This window comes from Cryptotermes secundus, unplaced genomic scaffold (assembly GCF_002891405.2).
Source record: "Cryptotermes secundus unplaced genomic scaffold, Csec_1.0 scaffold429, whole genome shotgun sequence".
NCBI lineage: Eukaryota > Metazoa > Arthropoda > Insecta > Blattodea > Kalotermitidae > Cryptotermes > Cryptotermes secundus.
The window spans coordinates 248,927-271,071 of NW_019725845.1; the positions used below are offsets into that span (position 1 = coordinate 248,927).

General features: G+C 35.5%; 1 protein-coding gene across 27 annotated transcripts in view; it reads right to left on the reverse strand.

Moving 5' to 3' along the window:
- Positions 1-567: 567 nt before the first annotated feature.
- Positions 568-22,145, reverse strand: part of LOC111863713 (RNA binding protein fox-1 homolog 1) — a 597,437-nt gene continuing 575,859 nt past the window's right edge. For 9 of the 27 annotated variants that reach the window (XR_004512941.1, XR_004512940.1, XR_002842655.2 and 6 more), the window contains 4 exons: positions 17,447-17,510; positions 10,110-10,270; positions 5,334-5,397; positions 568-3,461 (listed from right to left, as the gene is read on the reverse strand). Coding sequence is in view for 16 of the 27 variants with exons in the window: in XM_023850268.2 (XP_023706036.1) it covers positions 3,417-3,461; positions 5,334-5,397; positions 10,110-10,270; positions 17,447-17,510 (334 nt within the window). In the remaining 11 variants the exon portion in view is untranslated. Of the gene's footprint in view, positions 3,462-5,333; positions 5,398-10,109; positions 10,271-11,432; positions 11,454-17,446; positions 17,514-22,145 lie in introns of those variants that run through there. The other 18 variants (XM_033751173.1, XM_023850269.2, XM_023850267.2 and 15 more) reach the window with 9 other exon arrangements.

Sequence of the window (22,145 nt, forward strand, 5' to 3'; positions counted from 1 at the left end):
TGTCCAGGAAACTAGTAAAACTAACTGCTTGCTTTTTTTCTTGCTGCAACATTTTCTGGCTTTAGGGAAAATGGGGACAGAATAATGAGCTCCTCCCTTACATGGTTTTGAATTACAAAAATTAGAAACATTTATTTGGAAAGGGTGCAGATGAGTAGCAACAAAAGACAGGCACACTAAACTAACTGTCCTGTTTGGCTCAGAATCAATGTACTACTATGATATGAAGTGTGAAACTACATAACTCAATTTACAAAGTTGTATTCATAATATGACACTGGTGGGTTCATATGTATTCTATTGAAGAAAAATGATAAAAAACTTTCCCTCCTTGCATTTCAATTACCATTTTGTTTATTTGTAAAATTAAATTGCTGTTAATATAACTTTTACAGTAAGAGCAGTGGTTTTCATAGACTTATAAGAATAGAGGAGAAAATTTTCAAGAAATAACACTGCAACCACTGAAACTTCAATTTGTGAATAGAAAGTATCACAGGTAATGAGGAGCAAGGATACACTGTTCATGAACATCTAAAACTCAATAAAATAAAACACTGCATAAACTCCTGTGAAATTTGATAGCATGTTTTATTCCACGAATACACAGACAATACGGCAAGTAACAATGTTGAGACTTTGTACATTCTGGCTGAGATTCATTCTTCTACTAGTCACTCCCACACAAGAATATTCACCCACTTGTCTTCAGAACGTTGTGTATATAAATCTCACTTCCTACCTCTTGTACATTCTCATGAAGATACCTACAGCTTGCATGTGCACATCAAATATCTACACTGTTCAGAAACTGCTGTAGACATCATATGTTGCCATATTTACCTGAATGAAACTAAAACAGCATGGTTCCCATGAAGGAAAAGCCACATGTAATTTAAAAATATAACAACAGAGATAAACATAATGGGCTCACAATACATATAAAAAGATCCCTTCATTTGTGCTCCTTATGTTAGATAACAACCAGTGTGCAGATAAGTTTTAAATTGTGCCAAAACGGAAGACGTCATGGTTCTGAAACTTTCAATATTCTGCTGAATCTTCTGAACAGAGCTTGAATTAGAGGAATTTGAAAAAAGTATTAACTACAGGACAGAAATGCAGGCCAATGTGATCTGTGTCACCCAGCATGCAAACCACTTTTTGAAATTGAGCAGATAAAATACTGGTCATGTCTTTGGTTCTTCAGTACCACTTGGATACCAGAGGTTGTTGCCAAAAACTCCCTACGTTTCCAAAAATTCAGACCAATATGAAAGGCGGTAACAAGTTCTTGCTTAGGTTCAAACTTACAATTCTAGAAAATTATGAAAAATGTCCCAACTGTCATTACACATTTGAATCAGTTGCTGTTTTCCCTTTCAAATGTTTAATATAAAACACATCCCACATGAGAGCTTCTGCAAATATAATTTTATGCAGTGTTAATATTACTACAATTCTACATTTTATACTTCCTAACTAGCGAACTAAAAACTGTGTATTTTACATCTAAAATAAATCCCTTATGGGATCATGTGAAGAACTGATCTGACAAAGAGTCACAAAGCAGAATACATTACAGTCAGTGTTTTTCCCTATAACTAACCTACCGGGACCTAACCTACCTAACACAAACACTGGAACGCATTTAATTGTCTCGTTCACACCCTTACAACTGTCACTCATAAGTCAATGCCATTCACACGACGAGTTTCAAGAGAGCTTTTCGTGGAAACTGACTTAAACGTATAGGTACACAGAAACACTGATTACAAAGTTTTCAAACCGATATGTCCACTTCAGATCTGCAAATCCTTCCAGCTCAGGACATCACCAGGGCCAAAAGGACTGAGATTATGGGCCTTGCAAACAGCTACTGTCTATTGGTAACACAAAGTCGCTTTTGGTACCAATTTTTAGCATTCCGTATGAGACACTGCTAAGATCAGAACTGCCTATCATGACATACTGTTCTGTGTCTCAGACTGTCAGAAGCAACTATGATAAAATTTAGGCCTACTGTTTACTGACCCATAATCATCCATTTACAGTTGTTTATTCCTTTACATATATCCAATCCCTTTCACACATTCTGAATCTTCAGGCAATAGAAATGAAAACACAGTATCCACCCTCCTCTTCACCACTCTTTAATGAGATGAGTATATGTAAAAATGATTTGTGTATGATCCCTTGCAGGAAACAATTTGATAAACACATAAGCCAGACAAAACTGCTAGTCATCTGAAGCTTCATAAGGATGTTGCTGTTCTGAAAATACTTTTATCACATGTACACAAATCCACCACCTTGTGGCAGATATTTGTTGAGTATATTAACAGCAATTATATGTACAGGAAATGTAGTATTAACTTGATACATCGAGTGATCTGGCACAGAGCCCCAGACTTGATACATGCCTTCAAATGGCACATTTGTGCTCTTGCATGTTACTGAACATAAAACATGGTTCACTGTTCTATTAATGGTGTACAAGTGAGTACTGCATCTATTATAAATATATGAAAATTAACTGCAAGTAATAAAGAATAAATCACAAATGAAAACTATATGGATATGTATAAATATTCACATGCCAGAAAAATTTATATTGACTGACAAAAATTATCTCCAGGCAGGTTTACACGACACTGCAAAATGCCTTCTCCTGCTAAAGATTTGGTGTTTAGTTGGTATGAATTAAAAAAAAAAGATGTGCATTACACCTGTCAGTTTGATGATGGGGAAACAACTAAGGAGGGTGGTCTTCAGTTATCTGTGCCATGATCTACTGATAAAACTCACGAGGTCTTTTGTTCAGGACAAATTCCCTGTTTTACATACAATCATAAACATATGATTAAAACAGTTACAAATCTGTCAATTAATTAATCAATTAATATTAGAACATTTAATGCCATTTCTTCCTAAATCATAGTTGTTCCGAAGTTCCTGTACTGAGTTGGAATCTTGTAACCATTTCAAACTGCGCACCCTACCAAATAGTGAGGAACAAACCAGAAATAACTCAAAACACTAGAACAATAAAAAAAATTAACCTTTCAAAATCATATTATAATCAGAAGTGAGAAGTACAGTTTCCTATGAGATATCCAAATACTGGGCATGTAGTTGGTACAATCCTCACTCTCAGCACTACAGCTGGTCCCAGCCAACTAACATAGCTGCCAAACTATGTAACAAGTCCACTTTCTTGCCACAAGATGAGACTACAGGATAGTTTCCCACAATTCAGAGCTGTTTTTCCTATGTTGTCCATAGAATGAATGCCACAATAGCAGATGACAAGTGATATCTGACGAGATGATACGTTAATAAGTGATGGATGAGGCAAGGTGCAAGTAGTGGTTGTGTCATGTAAGCTGGTGTCAATATGCCTTCCTTCAGACACTTCAGTATGGTGCAAATCGATTGTACCCACTCCGGTAAACTGCTGCCTGAAACACAGATGCATCAGAAATTAATTAACTTAAACAACGTGCAGGTCCCCGGGACTTTTATGAAAGAATTACACTTGCACAGTACAGTATCTCACAGCAGAGGGCTACTTACTACATGTTACTCCTATTCTAAGCCTGATTTCTTGTTCTGGATAATATAACTAAATGCATAAGCAAATAAATAAACAAGCAGAACTTTTCTTTATGTTCAGTCACCGTTACGACACAATCTACAATAGAGTAATTAGGCAGTAATACTATACTATACAACCTCTTCCATATGTAATACACTAGCCAGTGTATGGAGAAATAGCAGTACAAGTAAAAAAGGGAATGTAGAAATACATTATCCGACAATGCACAGAAAGGGCTTAACATGTACCACATCACTGCGATGACTGAGCATTAACATAAATTGACATCAACTGTACTACTACACAAGTCATTCTTTTTTTGTGGATTATTCTACTAAGATTAGTAGCTAGACTATCCAGCACAGAATGGTAGAATGACAGATGAATGAGAAACTATAAAAGAGCTCAGCCAGGACAGCAGATCTTCTGGCTAAGATTCAAACAGAGCATATTTCAAACAGTCTAGAGCATTACCACTATGTCACCATGCCTAAAACTCAAAATAGGAAAGAATACATATAATTATTATAAAAATGTGTATCAGCATATAATAGTACACTTGATACAGGAGAAAAATGGTTATAATGTTACACTACTTGTATTCTCCAGTCATTCCTATATTGCCAATAAAAGTAATTATGAATATATGCATATTTACAGGAAACAATAAATGGCGGAGACTGCAATGCAGTGCAACGCAATGGGCATGAAGTGATATACTTCTGTAAAAACTTACATACTTTTTAGCTTCTCTCTGATATAATGGTATGGAAAGGTGAACAACTGAGGTACGAAGAGTCAGTAAATATTTAGAAGTGATCGTGATTCATCTACATTGCATATCACAAAAAGCCACATGCATATTCCTCCGAGTTTCACTTTACAGGATGTAAGGACATAAGTCTGATGATACACTGGTAATTTACATCACAATATTATGGCATATTTGCTCAAGGCAAGAACTGTGAAGCCAGCGTACACAGCCATTACTGAGGAATGGCTTTGCAAACACAAGCATGCTGAACAGCAACATCTGGATACAACAATATTGGGAAGCACCGTTTTCTGTGTCCTCTACTTCGGTAATCACTTGCAAGTAAATATATAATGTTATAGAAGCATCAGATGTATCATTTATATCAGTTAGAGCACTGGTAACATGAAGTAAAAGGGGGAAAAGAAGCAGTCATCACTTTGAGACTCTTCTACAAAAGAAGTTAAACCACAAAGGAAGAGAACACCATGATTTATCAGCAGCTGTTGTGGGTCTGTGCTAGAAGAATGCCATGTGAGCCGCAGGAATCAATTTGATGATGAACTGTACACCGTGTATAAATAGTGAATTCAAGTTACAAATCAGTCTCATCATTAATTTTCTATTAACTTTAAATGAACAATAACTGAAGGGCACATAGCTTTTACAACAAACTGACAGATTTTTGAAAGAATGAATTTAGGGTTGATCACAAAGCCCAAATTTCATACTAAAACAATGAATCTGACTTGTATTTGGGAGGCAGCTGGTTCAAATCTCAGACAGAAACAGACATCCTGACTGAGAATTCTTGTGCTTATCTCACTTCCTCCAGGAAAATGTGGGGATCGTGCTCCCTAAATTAGGACATCATCACCTCCCTTCATATTCACTCCAGTTCACTCCTCACTATCAATAAATCATTTGATGTTACATGGTCTGAGTTACAGACAGTGTCAAACTACAAGTATAAATACTTACCCCATATCCAGCAACAGGTCCTATGCTATGCCCAAGGTAAGGGTCTGCATATTCACGACCATAACTGGAAAATAAACACACATCCAGCAAAAATAAGTTTAACTTTACCTTTGATATTAATTAGCTGAAATGAGCAATCTTTCAATACACACAAGACAGAAGATCTTTACAACCTGTTTAGAAGTCAGTAAGAAATGGTGTTCTGAGCCTAACACAACCTCTTTGACCTTTCTTGCCTAATTCCCTCAAATATAAGAATGGACCATTATAAACCTAACTGCTTGGTCAAGTAACTGAAACCATAAAGAGTACACTTAAAATTCCTTAAATAAGACCGAGAAAAATAATCTACCTTACCAGCATTCTGGGCTATACAAAACTGATCTTCACAATATCTTCATAGAGGATAATCTTTAAGAATTGCTGTTTGAAGTTATTCTGTGAACAACTTTGTTGATATTCAGAAGTGCCATCTCCGTTTCTGTATTACATCATTTTCTTACACAGTAACACAACCAATACACAGATTACTGGATATTCTGAAATATCCTGTGCTCTTAAACATTTTCATTCACTAAAGTACATATTGGGTGCTGGTATACAAAATACAGTGTCTAGAAATATTCAAATGGACTGTTCCTGCCACTGAGGGACACTTGTTTGTTCCCTAAAACACAAATTATTTCTAGCCCACACACATAAACACAAAACTCATTATCCATGCCTAGCTTTCCTGGGAACCTCAGTTCCATGTCAAGGGACTGCAAATGATACAACACATTTAAATTGCTAGTTTTGGTTTTCAAATTTTTGAAGCTTATGTTCTACTTCTGGAAATTTTGCTTTTTGGCCATGAAAGCCCTCCAATTATAACCGTTTTGCAACACAATCTCGTTCTTCTTTCTTTAGCCTCTAATAACAATTTTACTAATGTCATATTTCATACCAGGAGCACAGTTAGTGATTTACTGTACTTCTTCTACGAACCACAAAAGATCATAACTAACATCCACTCCTATGCAGATAAGAGCCCAGTTTTTAGACACACTTTCCTTAGAAAAAGACAGAAGTACATATGACATTCAAGAAAATGCGGTAAACTGAAATTTGGATATATGAGAGTTACCATGAAAGTTTGAGACAAATTCTGCTGGCAGAACAAATGGATCTGAAGTACAGTTACTCCACACCACAGTCAACTGCAGCCTATTAGGCAGAAGGCATGAGTTTGAGAGAGGGCACCGTCATGCAATGATTCTCTAGAACTTCAGAAGTGAACAAAACAAGTCTTGCTTTTCTGGGCAATGTTTCATCACGTACTATTTTTCAGAATTTGTTAGTACATCCACGAACAAGAGAAGTGACTCAAGAAACGTAGCTTGTGTGGAAACCACCATCAAACAAGGTTCATGATTAGCACACAGAAATGCTGAGGCACATTAAGGCATTAGCTTCTCTAGCATTTCTGCCATCTTACAAAATCAGCTTCATATAAAGTACCTTTTATTGTTAACTGGTTGCACAAACTGATACAAGTCCAAGAGCAAACAAGAGCAGAATGACGCCATGAAATCCTTCAGAAATATAAAAATGATGACTAGCCAAATTTCTCATTGTCATGAGTGGCTACCAATCTGATCCCAAAAACAAAACAACAGCCAATCCTTTGAATCGTCAATTACAAACATTAGTAACTTTGTGCAGGTCATACAAATTACCCAGTTACCCATCTAGTCTATGGGCCTTACAGGTCATCAATTTCTGAGTTTCAAAGCTACCCTTGATTCATATCAACAGGAGTTCACAATTACCAGAAAATGAATAACATCACAGCTGCCAGTGTTGGTTCAGGAAGACAGAACATTGCACAGAATGGTATGAATTTGATGACAAACTGTAATTCTTAAATATCTATACATGTTAGATTAACTGTGACTCAAAACTTTACTGATTATCTATTTATATCTGTGAAAATATAAGCAACTTGGATAATCTACGCTACATTACTGGTGATCAGAACGGACATTGGAGAGTAACATGGAAATATAGGACTTTCAAGGAAAACAGCACAGAAAATGAAGGTATGGTATATTTAGGTACACCCTCAAATGTGTATCACAACTTAAATATTCATATTTTCTGTAAAAGTTGATGGAAACCACTAGGGATTTAAAAATAAATATTTTGTGGGTAACATTATAAAGATATCCTCATATAGGTATATTCTTCACAGCTCAAATAAAAATTACAGCCAAGAATTATTTTTAATCTTGTAAACTCCAACCAGTAATTACAAAGGTCATCCTATTACGCTTGAGTATTACATCTCCTTTCAGTGACTTTGCTCCAGATCTGACTCGCATTTAACTTTAATCTAACAAGAGAACAAACAATTCAAAATCTCAAAGTGTACCTTCTGCTGTTGTGGTTTCACCATAATTTCAGCATCAAATGTTCAGTTCCAACTAACATATTTCCAGGAAGAGTTGTATCTTCTGGGATATAACACTGTGAAGTCTGTTAACCAGTTAAGTGGGCATGACATCTTAACATGTTTCCAACTACACCATAATATAATGACAATCGGTAATGCAAATTTGTATGTTGTGCTTGACAGAACTTCTAGATATCTGAGAGTGTGAAAGGAAGGTGCTGATTGCTTGATAGCTTTCCTGGGTTCGAGTTTTTGCCAGTAAACATTATGGCAGGTCCTAGCAAGAAGATGTATGTGAGTGATGAGATCTTATATGAGCTGTTGCAAGAGAATTAATATAATGATATTCCTGAGTGAATACAGTAGTAACAGTGAAATAAATGTGAAAATTTTGTCATGTGGTGAACAGAGTGTCACCTCTGATGATGAGGAAAATGTTAGAACAGTAGCATGCAGCATGACGTATGGGCAAAGTTACAATGAGGCCACTTGCAGTTCCAAATAACCACATAAACTCAAACCCATACTGGATTACCTAAATGCCAAATTTAGGAGTGTATATACCCTAGAGAATGATGTTTCAGTAGATGAACCTTTGATGATGTAGAAAGGACATCAACTGTGGAAGGTATTCATTCCTTCAAAACATGCCAGATTTCGTATAAAATCATTTGAATTGCGTAAAACCAAATCCGGTTATGTATGGAATTTCATAATTTACATTGATCATGATACTGCCTTTGACGAGTCCGTAGAAAATGAGCCATATGGTTCAAAGGAAGTTCTACAACTAATTGCTCCTCTACCAATCAGGGATAGCTGTAATCATGGAAAACTGATTTTCAAACACATATCTGTTCCATAAGCCGTGCAGCAAACAGAATGACACTATGGGAACCTTGCGTCAAAATAGGAAGGGTGTTCCTGCTGAAATAAAGAGAACAAAACTGAAAAAGGGAGAACATGTTTCAGTCTACAAAGATGGACTAATGATAATGGTAGTGGAAAAACAAAAAAAAAAGATATTTGTCTCATGAATACCACTCATGATAAAATGGTTCAACTAAGATTTGAGGGAGTGACATGGAGAAGCCCAAAGCAGCTGTTGACTACAATTCAAGGACGGGCGGGGCGGACCTCAATGATGCTAACTTGACAAGCTATTGCAGTACAAGGAAAAGACAAAAAAAAAACTATCAAAAGCAATTACAATGGAATTTCAAGTGAAACTTATAGAAAATTTAATTAAAAATGTCACATAACAGAAGACAGACCATTAGGCAGACGACTTTGGTGATTAGAAAGTGTGCTATAGGCTGGTATAGATACCTAAATCATAATTATGAAGACCTGCACAGTATCTGCCACAGGGAGTTGCAACGTTTCTGGTGGTATAATCGTTTTAGTGATGATTTCATAGTTTGTATAAGATAACAATCTAGCGGTTGATGTTTGGAGGTACAAACAGCTTTTGCTGCACAGTTCAATCATCCATAGTAGTCTTGAATTTGCAAAGGAAGTGCATATTTAGCACACATGGCAGTAAGAAACGACTGTTATCGATGAGACAGCCAGAGCCATAGTAGGTCATAGTGAAATGTAGCAATAATTACAACATGTGAGTGTGTGTTTAGGGTCAAGGTAGTTTCTTCTGTCAGTTTCTATGACTGTTTCATTTGTAACACCAGATGCTGATCAGCATACAGTGAATGTGCATGCGTCAGACATACCTTTGTGATCATGGATCATGTATTTGGAACTGAAATGCATGTCAGTGGCATACTTTTTGAGAAAATGNCACATGGTTGAGATACTTAATTTTAAAAAGGGAGCAACAATTACAAAATTAAAAACCACAGTAACAAATTTAAACGTCTGACTGTGGGAAGAAATGGAAAATATATACTTAACTGGCTAAGTCAACTGATATTTCAAAGAAAACATTTCACTTTCCTTTCTGCTGCTTCATGCTGGTTTCTTGCCCAGCTTACTCTACAACAGTGAAGGTGGAAGTGAAATGTTCCTCGATATGTCAGCTGAGATTCAATTAATAACACAGCATTATATCCCTGAAGACAGAACTCTTCACAGCCACTGCTGTTGAGAACCTCAATGGGTCACTGAATGCTTAATCTGAAGTATTTTCCTCTGCAATAGTGGTGAATTCCAGAAACTAACACCCTTCTAAATACACAGTGGTTTCCAGAACTTCTCACAACTTCCACAGTATATTGTCTGATATCTCGACTATTTATAAATGACATTCATCTGGAAGATACAAAAGGCTCATATTTTACTCAGTCCTGAGCAGCATATTTCTCCAATGCCAAGTCCTGACTCACCCTGCAACAGCTGCATAGCCTGCCACGGGTTGGGCTGCAGCGGCCGCAGCACCATAAGCACGTGCAGCAACGGCAGTGTAACTGGCAGCTGCTGCATAACTTGCCTGTTGGGCAGTCGACAGAGGGGTTTTTAGTAGCGGGGTCGCAGCAGCTGCGGCGGCCTGCAACACAATGATAACCAGCATGCAGCAGCAGCAACCACTTCCAACGGCCAGCGAGCACAACCAAGCCAAACTACATTCTACAGCAACAATCTACACTGAGTCCACAGTTGGCAAGTGGTGGCTCCAGTTGACAGGGACATGTCACTGTGCAACTTTTTGAATGGGAAAATTCTAAGCATATATGTTCTCTTTTTATCTCACAAAATACAAACAACTTTATTAAAGTAATAAGCTAAATGACGTTTTAATTTTATGCATTAACTTTTGTGTGATCTCATAAATCACGATACTACAACACTACAAATAAGGCATGTGCCAAAAAATAATAACAGTATTATTTCAAAACAAAGTTGTACCTCTTGATATGGAGGAAAGTGCAATCAAACAACTACATAAATTACCACTTGACGACAATGCTAAATTTAGCCTCAAACTGTTGAAGCCATTTGCCACTGGACATGCCACTCTTGGTTTCAAATGGAAGTCCATATTGCACACATAAAAATTAAGCACTGATGTTACAATACCACGTCCTTCCCATCACAAGTACCATGCTCATATCACCAACCAAATCCCAAACAACCAATATGTAATTTCCAAGTAACCAAGCCAGCCTGTAAGCAGACTTTATACACCAAACACTGCTAGAGTTAGATATCCTAACATATTGATGGTGCATGTCATTAGCAGGTCAAATGATGTCCACTGAGTTTGCAAATGATTTTAACTTACGTGCAACAGCAAATCCTATCAGAATAATTACATTAAATTCTCTATTGCTAGTTGTGGATATGTGAGTAGATATATAAGTATGGCTTTGCAATTACTGTGATGTGACGGGAGAGGAATGGGGTCACAATTAGAAGTATATGGCATTTACAAGGTATCTATCGATGCCTTGAGACAGACCTCACCAGTTCCTTGTGGTGAGCCTTAGAACCAAACTGTGGACTCCAAACTACATACTTTGGAGCTCCATTTTGTCAATAATTACAAGCAAGTTCTAGCTGGTTAAAAGTATATATGCAATCAAAATCTAGTGCATACAGCATAAATTATTTTCCATTCAGATTTCATGAGCCTTTCGGGAAATACAAAAAAGCAATGCATATTAGGAGATTCAAAATACTTCATTCAAATAGCAAACAACCAGTTTTACCTCATTCGCAGGGTTTCCAGCCTGAAACAAGAAACAGCCTCTCAAACACACAGACAAAGATACAGTAACAGGGTGTCTAACAGATGCAGGCTCTATTTAGATTACAATATCACTTGCAAACATAGCCATGTTTTTATCATTTACTGCCAATTGGAACATTTTCTTAGGAAAAAAAACATCAAATTATATTTAAAATAAACATGTTTAGTGTCCTCTCAATTTAATAACATTATACCTAAAGAGAGGAAAAATATCACACAGACCCAGATGCTGGTTGATAAATACTAAAATTCCACAAGAATTCCTTGAACTTACACAACCACAATATATTAACTGTACAGTCTACATACATTAAATACAGACAAATGAAATGGAGACAGGAATTAATAACTTTCTTTAAACAATGATTTTGTTGCTAGAACCAATAACAATGCAGTTAAAAAATGAGTCATAAGAATGATGTAAATCCAGTACATCCGAACTGTATACGAAAGAAACTGTGCATTTGAGCAAAATTATGTTCAAAGGTTCATGCAGTCCTTCCTGCAAGATGTTAGACACCCAACATAGGCAACATAATGTGGCAACACACACAATGCATTAAAACATACACCACAGCTCATTAAACTTCCTCGTGGACTATTATTTACATGGAGTATGTAATAATGTAAAATGAAATGTACAGAAAAATATTACTGTACCTGTGAGGGCATCCTTTGTAAAATATTTTGCAAAAGAAATTCACCCATGATAACATTCACACAAAATCTCTATTTCATGATGTGTTATCCCATTCCAGATGATGTCAGATATAACAATTTTGAATATCTCCCAAACATGGCACAAACTATCTTTCCTTTAAACATATTACTGTTTATAACAATCTCTCACTGTTTTAATTTAAGTTTTCAATTCATATTCAATATTACTTCATTTACACTGCATTTAAATTATGAAAGCCAATCTGATAATCTGTCCTGATGGTCATATTGCATTAATAATGGATCAACATACTGTTCATAGATTCAAACAACCAGCGCAGTTTATAATTTTCAACATCATTCTAGTAGCAAGTGATTCACACCATCAACCTCAGATTTAATTGAGCTTTTTCTATTGTTTACATTGACTCTATTTATACAAATACTACTTGTAGTATTGTGATGGGCTTTAGATGAGCCTTTTTTCACTACACAAGCCTTAAACTGCCAAGTCAAAGGTTTGCTACTGATAAATTTGATATTAAATCTGATCAAGTATAACAAATGGATATTACATATTAACTATGTACACCACCACACATAAGTCTGCATAATTTAAACAGGAAAAATGCAAGCACATACAACACTAAATATAATATAATTTTACTAAATTATCACATATTTATTCTCTGCTATAACAATGACATCAGAGGCCGCATCTGCTACATAATATCATCATCATTCAAATTTTTGTCTACTGTATATACAATTGTGGCTTAAAATCATAGGAGGGACAGTGATAATGATGAACATGAATGACATCTCTCTGACCCAAATACGCAAAGGGTTTGCGTGTATTTACAAACCACGGGTAAGGTTAACTACTAGTTTACAAGGTAAGATCAGCTAGTTCCTTTCCATCTTAAGACTACCCCATACCAAATATAACTTGAAAACACATTTTTCTGTGTAGTATATTAGATGTTGTGTTCTATAAAACAAATAATGAAATTCATAAAATGTGCTAGTGTGCATGCTCTTTTGCAGTGATGAGAATACAACAAACATCCTTCTTTTGTGGTCAAATGCAAATTTAGGCTACAACCTGCAGTGTGCCAAAATGAAATTTACATGCACAAATATAATTCCCATAATCTGCACAAGATGAATTCAAATATCAAAAAAACCAACAACTGACTTGATGATGTAAAACATCACATGAAGAGTCTTAACCTTGTTTTACCCTATAACATTCATTTTTTTATATAGTCTAGTTCACTGTACTTTCATGCCAAGCATTTTATAATGTAATAATTATCATGTATTTGCCTGATGATGGCTTTAATAGCCGAAACATGTAGCTGAGCCAATTTTGGCATTGACCTTGATACTGTGATGGATGTTAATAAAGAAACTGTATACTATGTTTGCAATTCCAATGGATGCTGCATTTTATCAGTGTGATAACAGATACAGCTTTTAAATAAATACTACATATGTACACGAATAACTTCTTTAGGCTGGGGCAAAAATTTGGATGAATTCTGACAATCAAGACAAGAATTTTTCTCTAATGGATCACTTTTTTCCACAGTATATAATACCAGCTGCTTTCTCACAATGTACTCAAGTGTTAAAGCCAGCCTACTACCTAACCTTTTTCATATCAGATCCTCTTTCAATGGCATTTTCATAAATCGCTCTATTAAAAAAAGAACTCAGTTCTAAAAGCATGTACTTTTCAATATAGAAAGAAAGGAGAAACAGAAACATTTTGTTCACAAGCTGATTCATGCTAACACCTCCAACCATTATGAGTGCAGTGAATGAAGTGTCCTACTACACAAAGAAAATGCAGCTGTACAAAAATTCTTTAAATCCAAAACTGAAGATTCAATGTCTGAATCAAGATCAAGATACTTCTAGTCTCAATTCAATCACGAAAATTTGACACTCACATATGCCTAATATGAGTAATAATTCCCAGCATCTCCTTTAAAAATCTGCCAGATTAATCTCAGATGGATAACAGTGTGAAAGTAACGTGTTTTCTATATAATATGACATATTTTTCCCCTGGAAAATGCTACATATAGCAGTTTCTTTCCTAAAAAGTATGATCTAAAATCTGGGTGTGTTCAATGCGTCTTTTAGCGTGGAACATACCATAAATAAAAATTATATGTGAATATTACGAAGTCACTTAAAGATAGAAATTACCCATCTATGGCAATCTATCCAGTATACAGTCAGAGAAATGAAACTCTAGATTATCATTACTTGTTATGTCTTCATTATATTAAATCAAGTACTGTTTTCATAATACCTTAAAAGCAATTAAAAGCCCCACAGACTGGCAGTAAAGCACCCTTCTAAGGTTCTGGACAATCTTCAGCACTACCCTAATACTTGTCCTACTGCACTTGGATGTCACAGCCTCAAGTTATATGTTGAAGTGCATTGTACCCCTTAAAATTATTCAAAGCACTTATTTACAGTTCCTAGTATAATGTCAAGTAAAATCATATCTTAAAAACACAATCTGTTTCTATGCATAGTACAATAAACATTTATAAGACACTTACTTCAAGTGACTAAGACTGATATTAGCTGAAATGTGCTGCAGTAGATAGCTTTTTGGACAATAAAAGAAATTATGACAGAAACATAAATACCTCGGGTAACAGACTATATGAACTATACAGAAGAAATTAGAAAGAACAAGTTAAAAAAAATGAGCTCTGAAAAAAATTCTAGACAAATATCGTAGAATATGAACCAAATGGGAAAAAAAGATTGAAAGGACTCTCAAAATGATGGAAGGATGATAACACATGTGCTTATTTCATTTAATTTTAACTAACTTTATATTTGGATTCTGTGCATAGAAAACTTGCTGCATAACTAATTTTTTTCTGTTCTTGAAAAATGTTTAGTAAGGATATTAAAGACAGCTGTAGTATATGAATGAGAATTGCTGTTATCCTTCACATTCTCCAAGTACACTGTATTCAGTTACAACCATATTAGTTTCAAGGTTATCAAAATACCAAATTTATTATTCTCTTTTTGGAGACTTATCACAGAATTGGGACACCAGTGATCCATGCCAAGAAATTTTGCTTATATGAAATGTAGAAAAATCTGTGTCTCTGATGCTACTAAGGAGCTATTAACAAGTACAATGTTTCATAATTAACCCCGAAGCACTCAAATAATTGGTAGAATATTCTGGCTACTGGGCAAAAGGTAACATTTTAAAAATATATCAATGACTGGTAAAAACTTGTTACATAAGGATGAACATATTTTGTTGCAGTGTATCAAATGTATGCATTCTTTGCACAAAATGCATAAAATGAAGACCAATTTTGTACTGTACAGTTTACACAAAACCCAAATAAAATGTTCAAAATTAGTTTCATACAAAAAAATTATACATATATATATATATAAAACGTGAAGCTTATTAAAATCTATAATTGCAGGTACTCTCAGAGCAACCAGAATGATTTATTCTAAAAGCGAATGAGGTGGGGTAAAGGGAACTAAAAATATTATGTACATGGAATGTCTCATACACAGCACGATGCAAGTTCATGACTTGAGCAAACTGAAATATGCACTTAGAACAAAACTATAACATTCCACACAAGTGCACCTGCATAGATAATACCATGCTTCTAATGCACTAGGATTGACACTAAACATATTAATCACTGATCATGCCACAAGCGATCAACACTTGCATAAAATCAACTCCAGTTATGGTTCTGTTCAATTATGATAAAAATGTGTCAAATGGAAGGAATGTGAAAGTACTTAGTATGTTTGATGCTTACTCCCACATGAAATATGCAGTTCTGTAATAAATTTAAAATTAGATCACAGTCTTCTGGGTTGAGCTGTCTAGTCATATAGGTGGATACAGACATTTCTCACCACTGCAATATCTTCAAACCTCATATAAAAATTACTGTGCTCAATGGGTTCACAACTCACCCATGTGCATATTCCCAGGTGTCATCTGCTAATAACTGCTATATAATCTATCACAATTCACTATTTATACCACTAAAAATAGTAGAAATGGTGAACAAGTTCAAAGATGCTTGAAGTTTAAACAGTAATAATAGAAAAAATATTTTTCAGGAGCAATGAAATCATTGTTCAAAACTTTGTACCTGTCATCTATTTACACAAATATTTTTCTGACTAAGGATCTGAATTAAAGCAATTCTGGCTCAAATAATTAAAATGTACTATAGCATGTGATGAACTGTACACAGTTTTATCAATTCTCAGATTTCACAACCATAAATGTAGCAGCTGCACATGCACAAACATTTGTACTACATACTGTCAAGAATCATACCACTTGAAACACATTTTCTTATACAAGTTATTGAAGCATAAAGGATTATCACTTCAGTGGGTAAATACAACTTCTTCTCAAACAAAGACAAATTTGAATGTACATCAAAGAATAATGTGGCTTAAGCAAGACAATATAGCATTCTTTGGTAATATTTTATTATGATCCATAACCCATTAATTTAACATAATTTTTCAATTTCCTGTCACTTATCTGAATACTATATAATTTTTAAAGAAAAAATAGGTCCTACTATGATAATAACCAAAGCAAGTGACACATATTTTTTTTCCATTCTTAATACAAAAATTAAAATTGCAGGCCATTCTACAGAAAGATTTATAAGAAACAGAATAAGGTACGTGAAAGTAATACGGCCATGTTAAGCTTTGTTCGTTTTTTCCATCATGTTAAGAAGGTTCTAAAACTTGATATAAAACTCATTCTTATGCATTGAAAAATAATAGGTACCCATGGTGGGGGACACAACTCTATTTTAAGTTTCATGTATGTATAACATGGAATGCTGCACAGGTATGAACTTTCTCACTGGACACTGGGGGATGTTTTGCACTGATGGTGCTGATATCTGCTAACAGGCTGTGTAACTATGAGCATGGCAGTGACTTGGCCATGCTACTCTTCAAGTAAGACAAATGACTGATTCTGATACAACAGTCTTCAGATATTTCCCATACAGACAAACCTGCAGGTTTGAAGAGAATGGATTACTTTTGCCATCTAATTCTTCCTGACCAAATATCTGGTTTAATTCAGCTATGCTTTAAGAAATATCACAGCTTCTGTTGGTGAATGTAACACCATCTAAATGGTGCTAACTGTATCATAACATCTAGGCTGATTCAACTACTACAAGGAAGTACGAGCCAGAGAGCAATCAAGAATACATGAAGCAAATAAAACAAACAAGTACTCACCTGTAACCTGTAGTTTGGGTCCGCAGTGGCTGCATGTGCTGCTAAGAAGGGATCGTAGTAGACACTACTGCGAAAAAAACAATACAGGTGTCACCAAGATTCTGAAAGTACATATACATCTTTTTATTTAACAAAGGACATTCATACTGCTGCTCAGGAAAAAACACAGAATACAAGACAGTAATTCTGTGCAATGGTCCTATCCTGTAAGAGTAATTTTGCTGAATAACATTTTTTAAAATAAAATTTAGTATAAAAAGACTAATTTCTAATTTGAGAGCACTTAGTCAAAATATGCAGTATGCAGAATTGTATTGTGCCACAAATACTTCTAGGGAACAAGATTTTTAATATGTATCACCACCGCAAACACAAGAAATCCAAACATAGCCCAGAAAACAATACGAGACACTACAAGAAACAAAAACATTACCTTAATGATCCCATATATACTACATAATGCTTTTTGACACAAGTTTTAATTTAATTTAATTTTGCTTTCTTACTTGAGTGAAGTACTGAAACTACTCCATTCTGTCTTTATTTTTGTTCTGTGGTTTGTTAGTTCTTTCTTCTTTTACCTCAAAAGAGTTGCAAGCAAAAACAGTTGGAAATAATTTCTGAATGTGTAATTTTAATATTATACTGCAGCATCCTGTCTCACTGTGTAGATCTGACGTTGCGTTACACTTTTTGCCATCTATCTTGGGGGTAAGGGCAGCCAGCATGTAGGGCTGACAACCTTGTTGCCATCTATGAGCCGATTGTCTACAAAATATGGGAACCTCAACATCTCACAACACTATGGGCCTCCACAGCCTGTTACAGGGATACCTTTACTTTTCTTGTGCGTGTGCAACGTGCACATGTTTGACTTATCTGTAATATGTGATGTGCCAAAACAGAATATACATAAATTCATACCTTAAAATAAAATTCTAATATAATCAATAAAATATTACAGATAGGCCAAACCTGTGCAAGGCAACAGCACAATAACCCACTTAACCTACAAATTAGTCCAAGGCAATTACATAAGAAAATCAGAATTTATAGCAGAGCAGCAGATTCCTTCAACACAGCAACTTGTAGACCTGAAGAGGGCTAGTTAGGATGAAACGTGTAGTGGTATACAGTAAAGTGAAAAAGACCAGTCAACATTAACTGAAGTTGCACATAAAAGGTAAAGTTGTCCTTGTGCAATGAAGGTGTAGGGGGGAGCAGATATATAGATTCACATTTTCTTGACCTCAGCACTAGTTGGAGGGGAATGGTCAACTTCACGCTCTGGCCATTTTATCCCCAGGGAAAGAGCCCCTGGTACCCACTGGATAGGAGATTGGGTGTATCCCAGATGCGGTCTGGACAACGTGGAGAAGAGAAAATTCTTGATCCTACTGGGACTCTTTAACTCCAACCCCCTGATCATCCAGCCTGTAGCCAGATGCTATACCAACTGCGCTATCCTGGTTTTATTTACTACCATCACAAATAATACAGAATAAAAATACTTCTCATTTGAATATTATAAATACCCAACCAAAAATGTTATTTTACTGTAGTTGCAACTTATATTTACCTGGAAATTTGATATGTTGATTTTACTTCTTTAAATGAATTCACGTACCTCCAGTTTTCCTGGACTTATTCACAAATAAACATTGGAACACAAAGACAGTTGTAGTTTTAAGTTTCTAACTCCAGCTTATGATACAACAAAAAGTAACTCTGTATATCGCTGAGAAAGGGCAACAGCGTTCGGCAGATACTGAACTGAACAAATATTCATCTATAACTCTGACAGAATAACTAAATCCTGACTCTTGATGTTCCTTTACAGTGAGTCCCTTACATGCAATGAGGAATGTGCAAGTCTGCGTGTAATTTCCCATGAGTCTACATTGGGCAAATTTCTAAATACACCACCAAATTGGGAGGTACTGGACCTATGGTTGTGCTGAAATACAGTAAATGATTAAATGTAATATTAGCTTATCTTACTCAAGACAAAGGTTCTTCCTTCGGGTGTATTTCTTTTGAGTTTCTGTCTTCACAGCCTTACTGGGTACATGTGGTATGGCCAAACAGTTTCTAGACTGGCTGCAAGGTGACACTGCTAGATGATGCTATAGTACAGTCTGCTGAATTAGTTGCCATTAATTTAAATTCTGTCATTCAGCAACAATGAATCATAAAGTAAGATGACAAACACAGAACATGTGCATCAAGTTCTGTGTTACACCAGATAAAACTTGCAGAAATCTATGACATCTGGCTTTTGAAAAGCAAACAATCAGCAGAACTGAAAACATCCCATCTCAAAGTTCAAAAGCTGAATGACTTTCATTCAAAATAAAGTTATTGGCATCCATCAGTCATCAAGGAAAACACACAAAGATGATATGTGAACGAAATATAGGAACCTATTTAAAAAGCAGGCAACTTATCGCCTACAAATTGGCTAATGATGAGAATGCATTTGGATGACAACAAAGTATTTTGATACGAAGTCTACATATAATGGATGCTACCAAATTCAATTTTTCTGCTAACAAGGAAAAGTAGATGTTGAATGACTGTGTCAGAACCTTCAGCAAACACTTCAGAAGACAAATGATTCTTATATACAGATTACAGATGACAAACCAAGAGGTTATGGGCACAACAATGAAATAAAGCAACTGCCTTTACACAACAGAAAAGTCAAGCACCCTCAAAGAATGCCACACAAGAAATTACTGGGTTTCTGAACTTTGTCTACTGTCCAAAAACCCAGTAATTTCAAGTGTTATACACAATCATCAGAGCCCTTTAGAATCTAAAGTTCACACAAGTTCATCCAAATATGAAGAGCCTGCTAACTGTGGTCACAGTTATTAAATTATACATCATGAGTTGGTCCCACGGGAACTAAAGGGAGATCTCTGAATTGTCACTGATGTTAATAATAGTAGCAGTAGTAGAGCAGCCAGGTCATGAAGCTGACAACTCACCTCCAGCTAATGACAAGGTCAAGAAAATGTGGCTCTATACATCCACTCCCCCATACGCCTTCATGGAGTAGTGCTTAATTCGCTGAGCACAGGGATTTTACCTTTTACTGATGTTAGAAAGCATAAAGAAAAAGTTCAGTCCAGAACATTCATCATACCTCACACAATCAGCAGGTGAAAAAATTATTTTCTCAGAAATTCTATGAATTTAATACACTAATCAGTTTTCAATGCAAGCCACCACAATCTTATGTTGCAAAATTACTGCCATAGATTTTAAGTTGAAGAAATTATGATTACTTTAACCTCTTAAAAATTCATAACTACAGTGCTACTCAACATTCATCAGAACATATCTGACCCCATCTTCCTGAAACCAATACAATGAATTGCCCACTTGTCCTGTTCCATGTTCAAATGCTCACTTCAAATTATAATAAAGGGAATGGTTATTTTACAATTATAAACAGTGTAAATAATGAAACAGTCAAGTTCAAGTCATAACTACAAACTGTAAGTTGGGCACAAAATGCTTGGTCCACATAATTTTTGTACAGGTAAAATTAGTTTACTTACATGTATATTCAATATAGACTAGAATAAGTAAAATTAGATCATAGATGCTTCATTAATTACATCTTGCAGTAAAACCTTAGTACAGTGTTCAAGTTATGTTTCACACACTAATGCAACATCTAGAATTCTACAGATTCCTGAACTGTAAAACATGCAATCAATCAGACTGCAGATCAGGAACATCTTTCAAGATTATGAGCACATACAAAACAAAATGATTTACCTGATCACTGCTGATCAGCTCGAACTAACATTAATGCCTGCCATCCTGTCTCTTAGAATTCATATAACCTGTTACTAATTTACTTGATTTTCAGTTATCAATTACTTAGTTTCAGGTAATGAGCATCGGAGGAAATGTTAGTCATTTCAAGGGTAATGATACATTAGGTGTCAGTTCATGTATTGAGAGAGGCAATTTTTATAATTTCTATAACATTCTGACTCAACTGCAACTGAAGATACTGAATACTGACATCTTCAGTAGTAAGGATAAGTACAACATGTGACCGACAATGTACCTCTATCAGACTCTAGACTCTGGCAGTCACATATGCCTAACACCTCACAAGTTTTTAACTGGATTAGCAAAAGATTTTCTGTTAATTTAATGTCATGATGAATGTATTCCATTATTACTCACACAGAAGCCTTCTACCATATTTATCAAATTCAAATATATTGTAACGTGTTTACGTTACCGAAGACGCCGTAGAGATGGTTAATTGGTTTATTTAACAATCTACAAATAACGGCTACAATTAATTATCACACAGTTGCGGGGTTTCACACTTTATAACCCTAATCGCATTAATCTGTCGACACTGTTGCGGGGTTTCACGATTTATAACCCTATGCGCAAATCAGTTCACTCTGTCTTCAGTGGTCACACGTTTACAGTAGGGGAGCTATGTATCACTGTATCACACGCTCCCAATTACACAATCGCACACACGTCCGGATCTTCTTACCGCGACGGCTGCTATACTCCAACTATAGTCCGCTGACTGGAGAACTGTTGATAACACGCTCTCGTAAGCTTGCTCGGAACTATCTTCGGCGATGGCCACGTTATAACTCGGCGGCTGTACAACTGAAGTCGCCGACTGCTACAGTAGAACTCGCTGGTA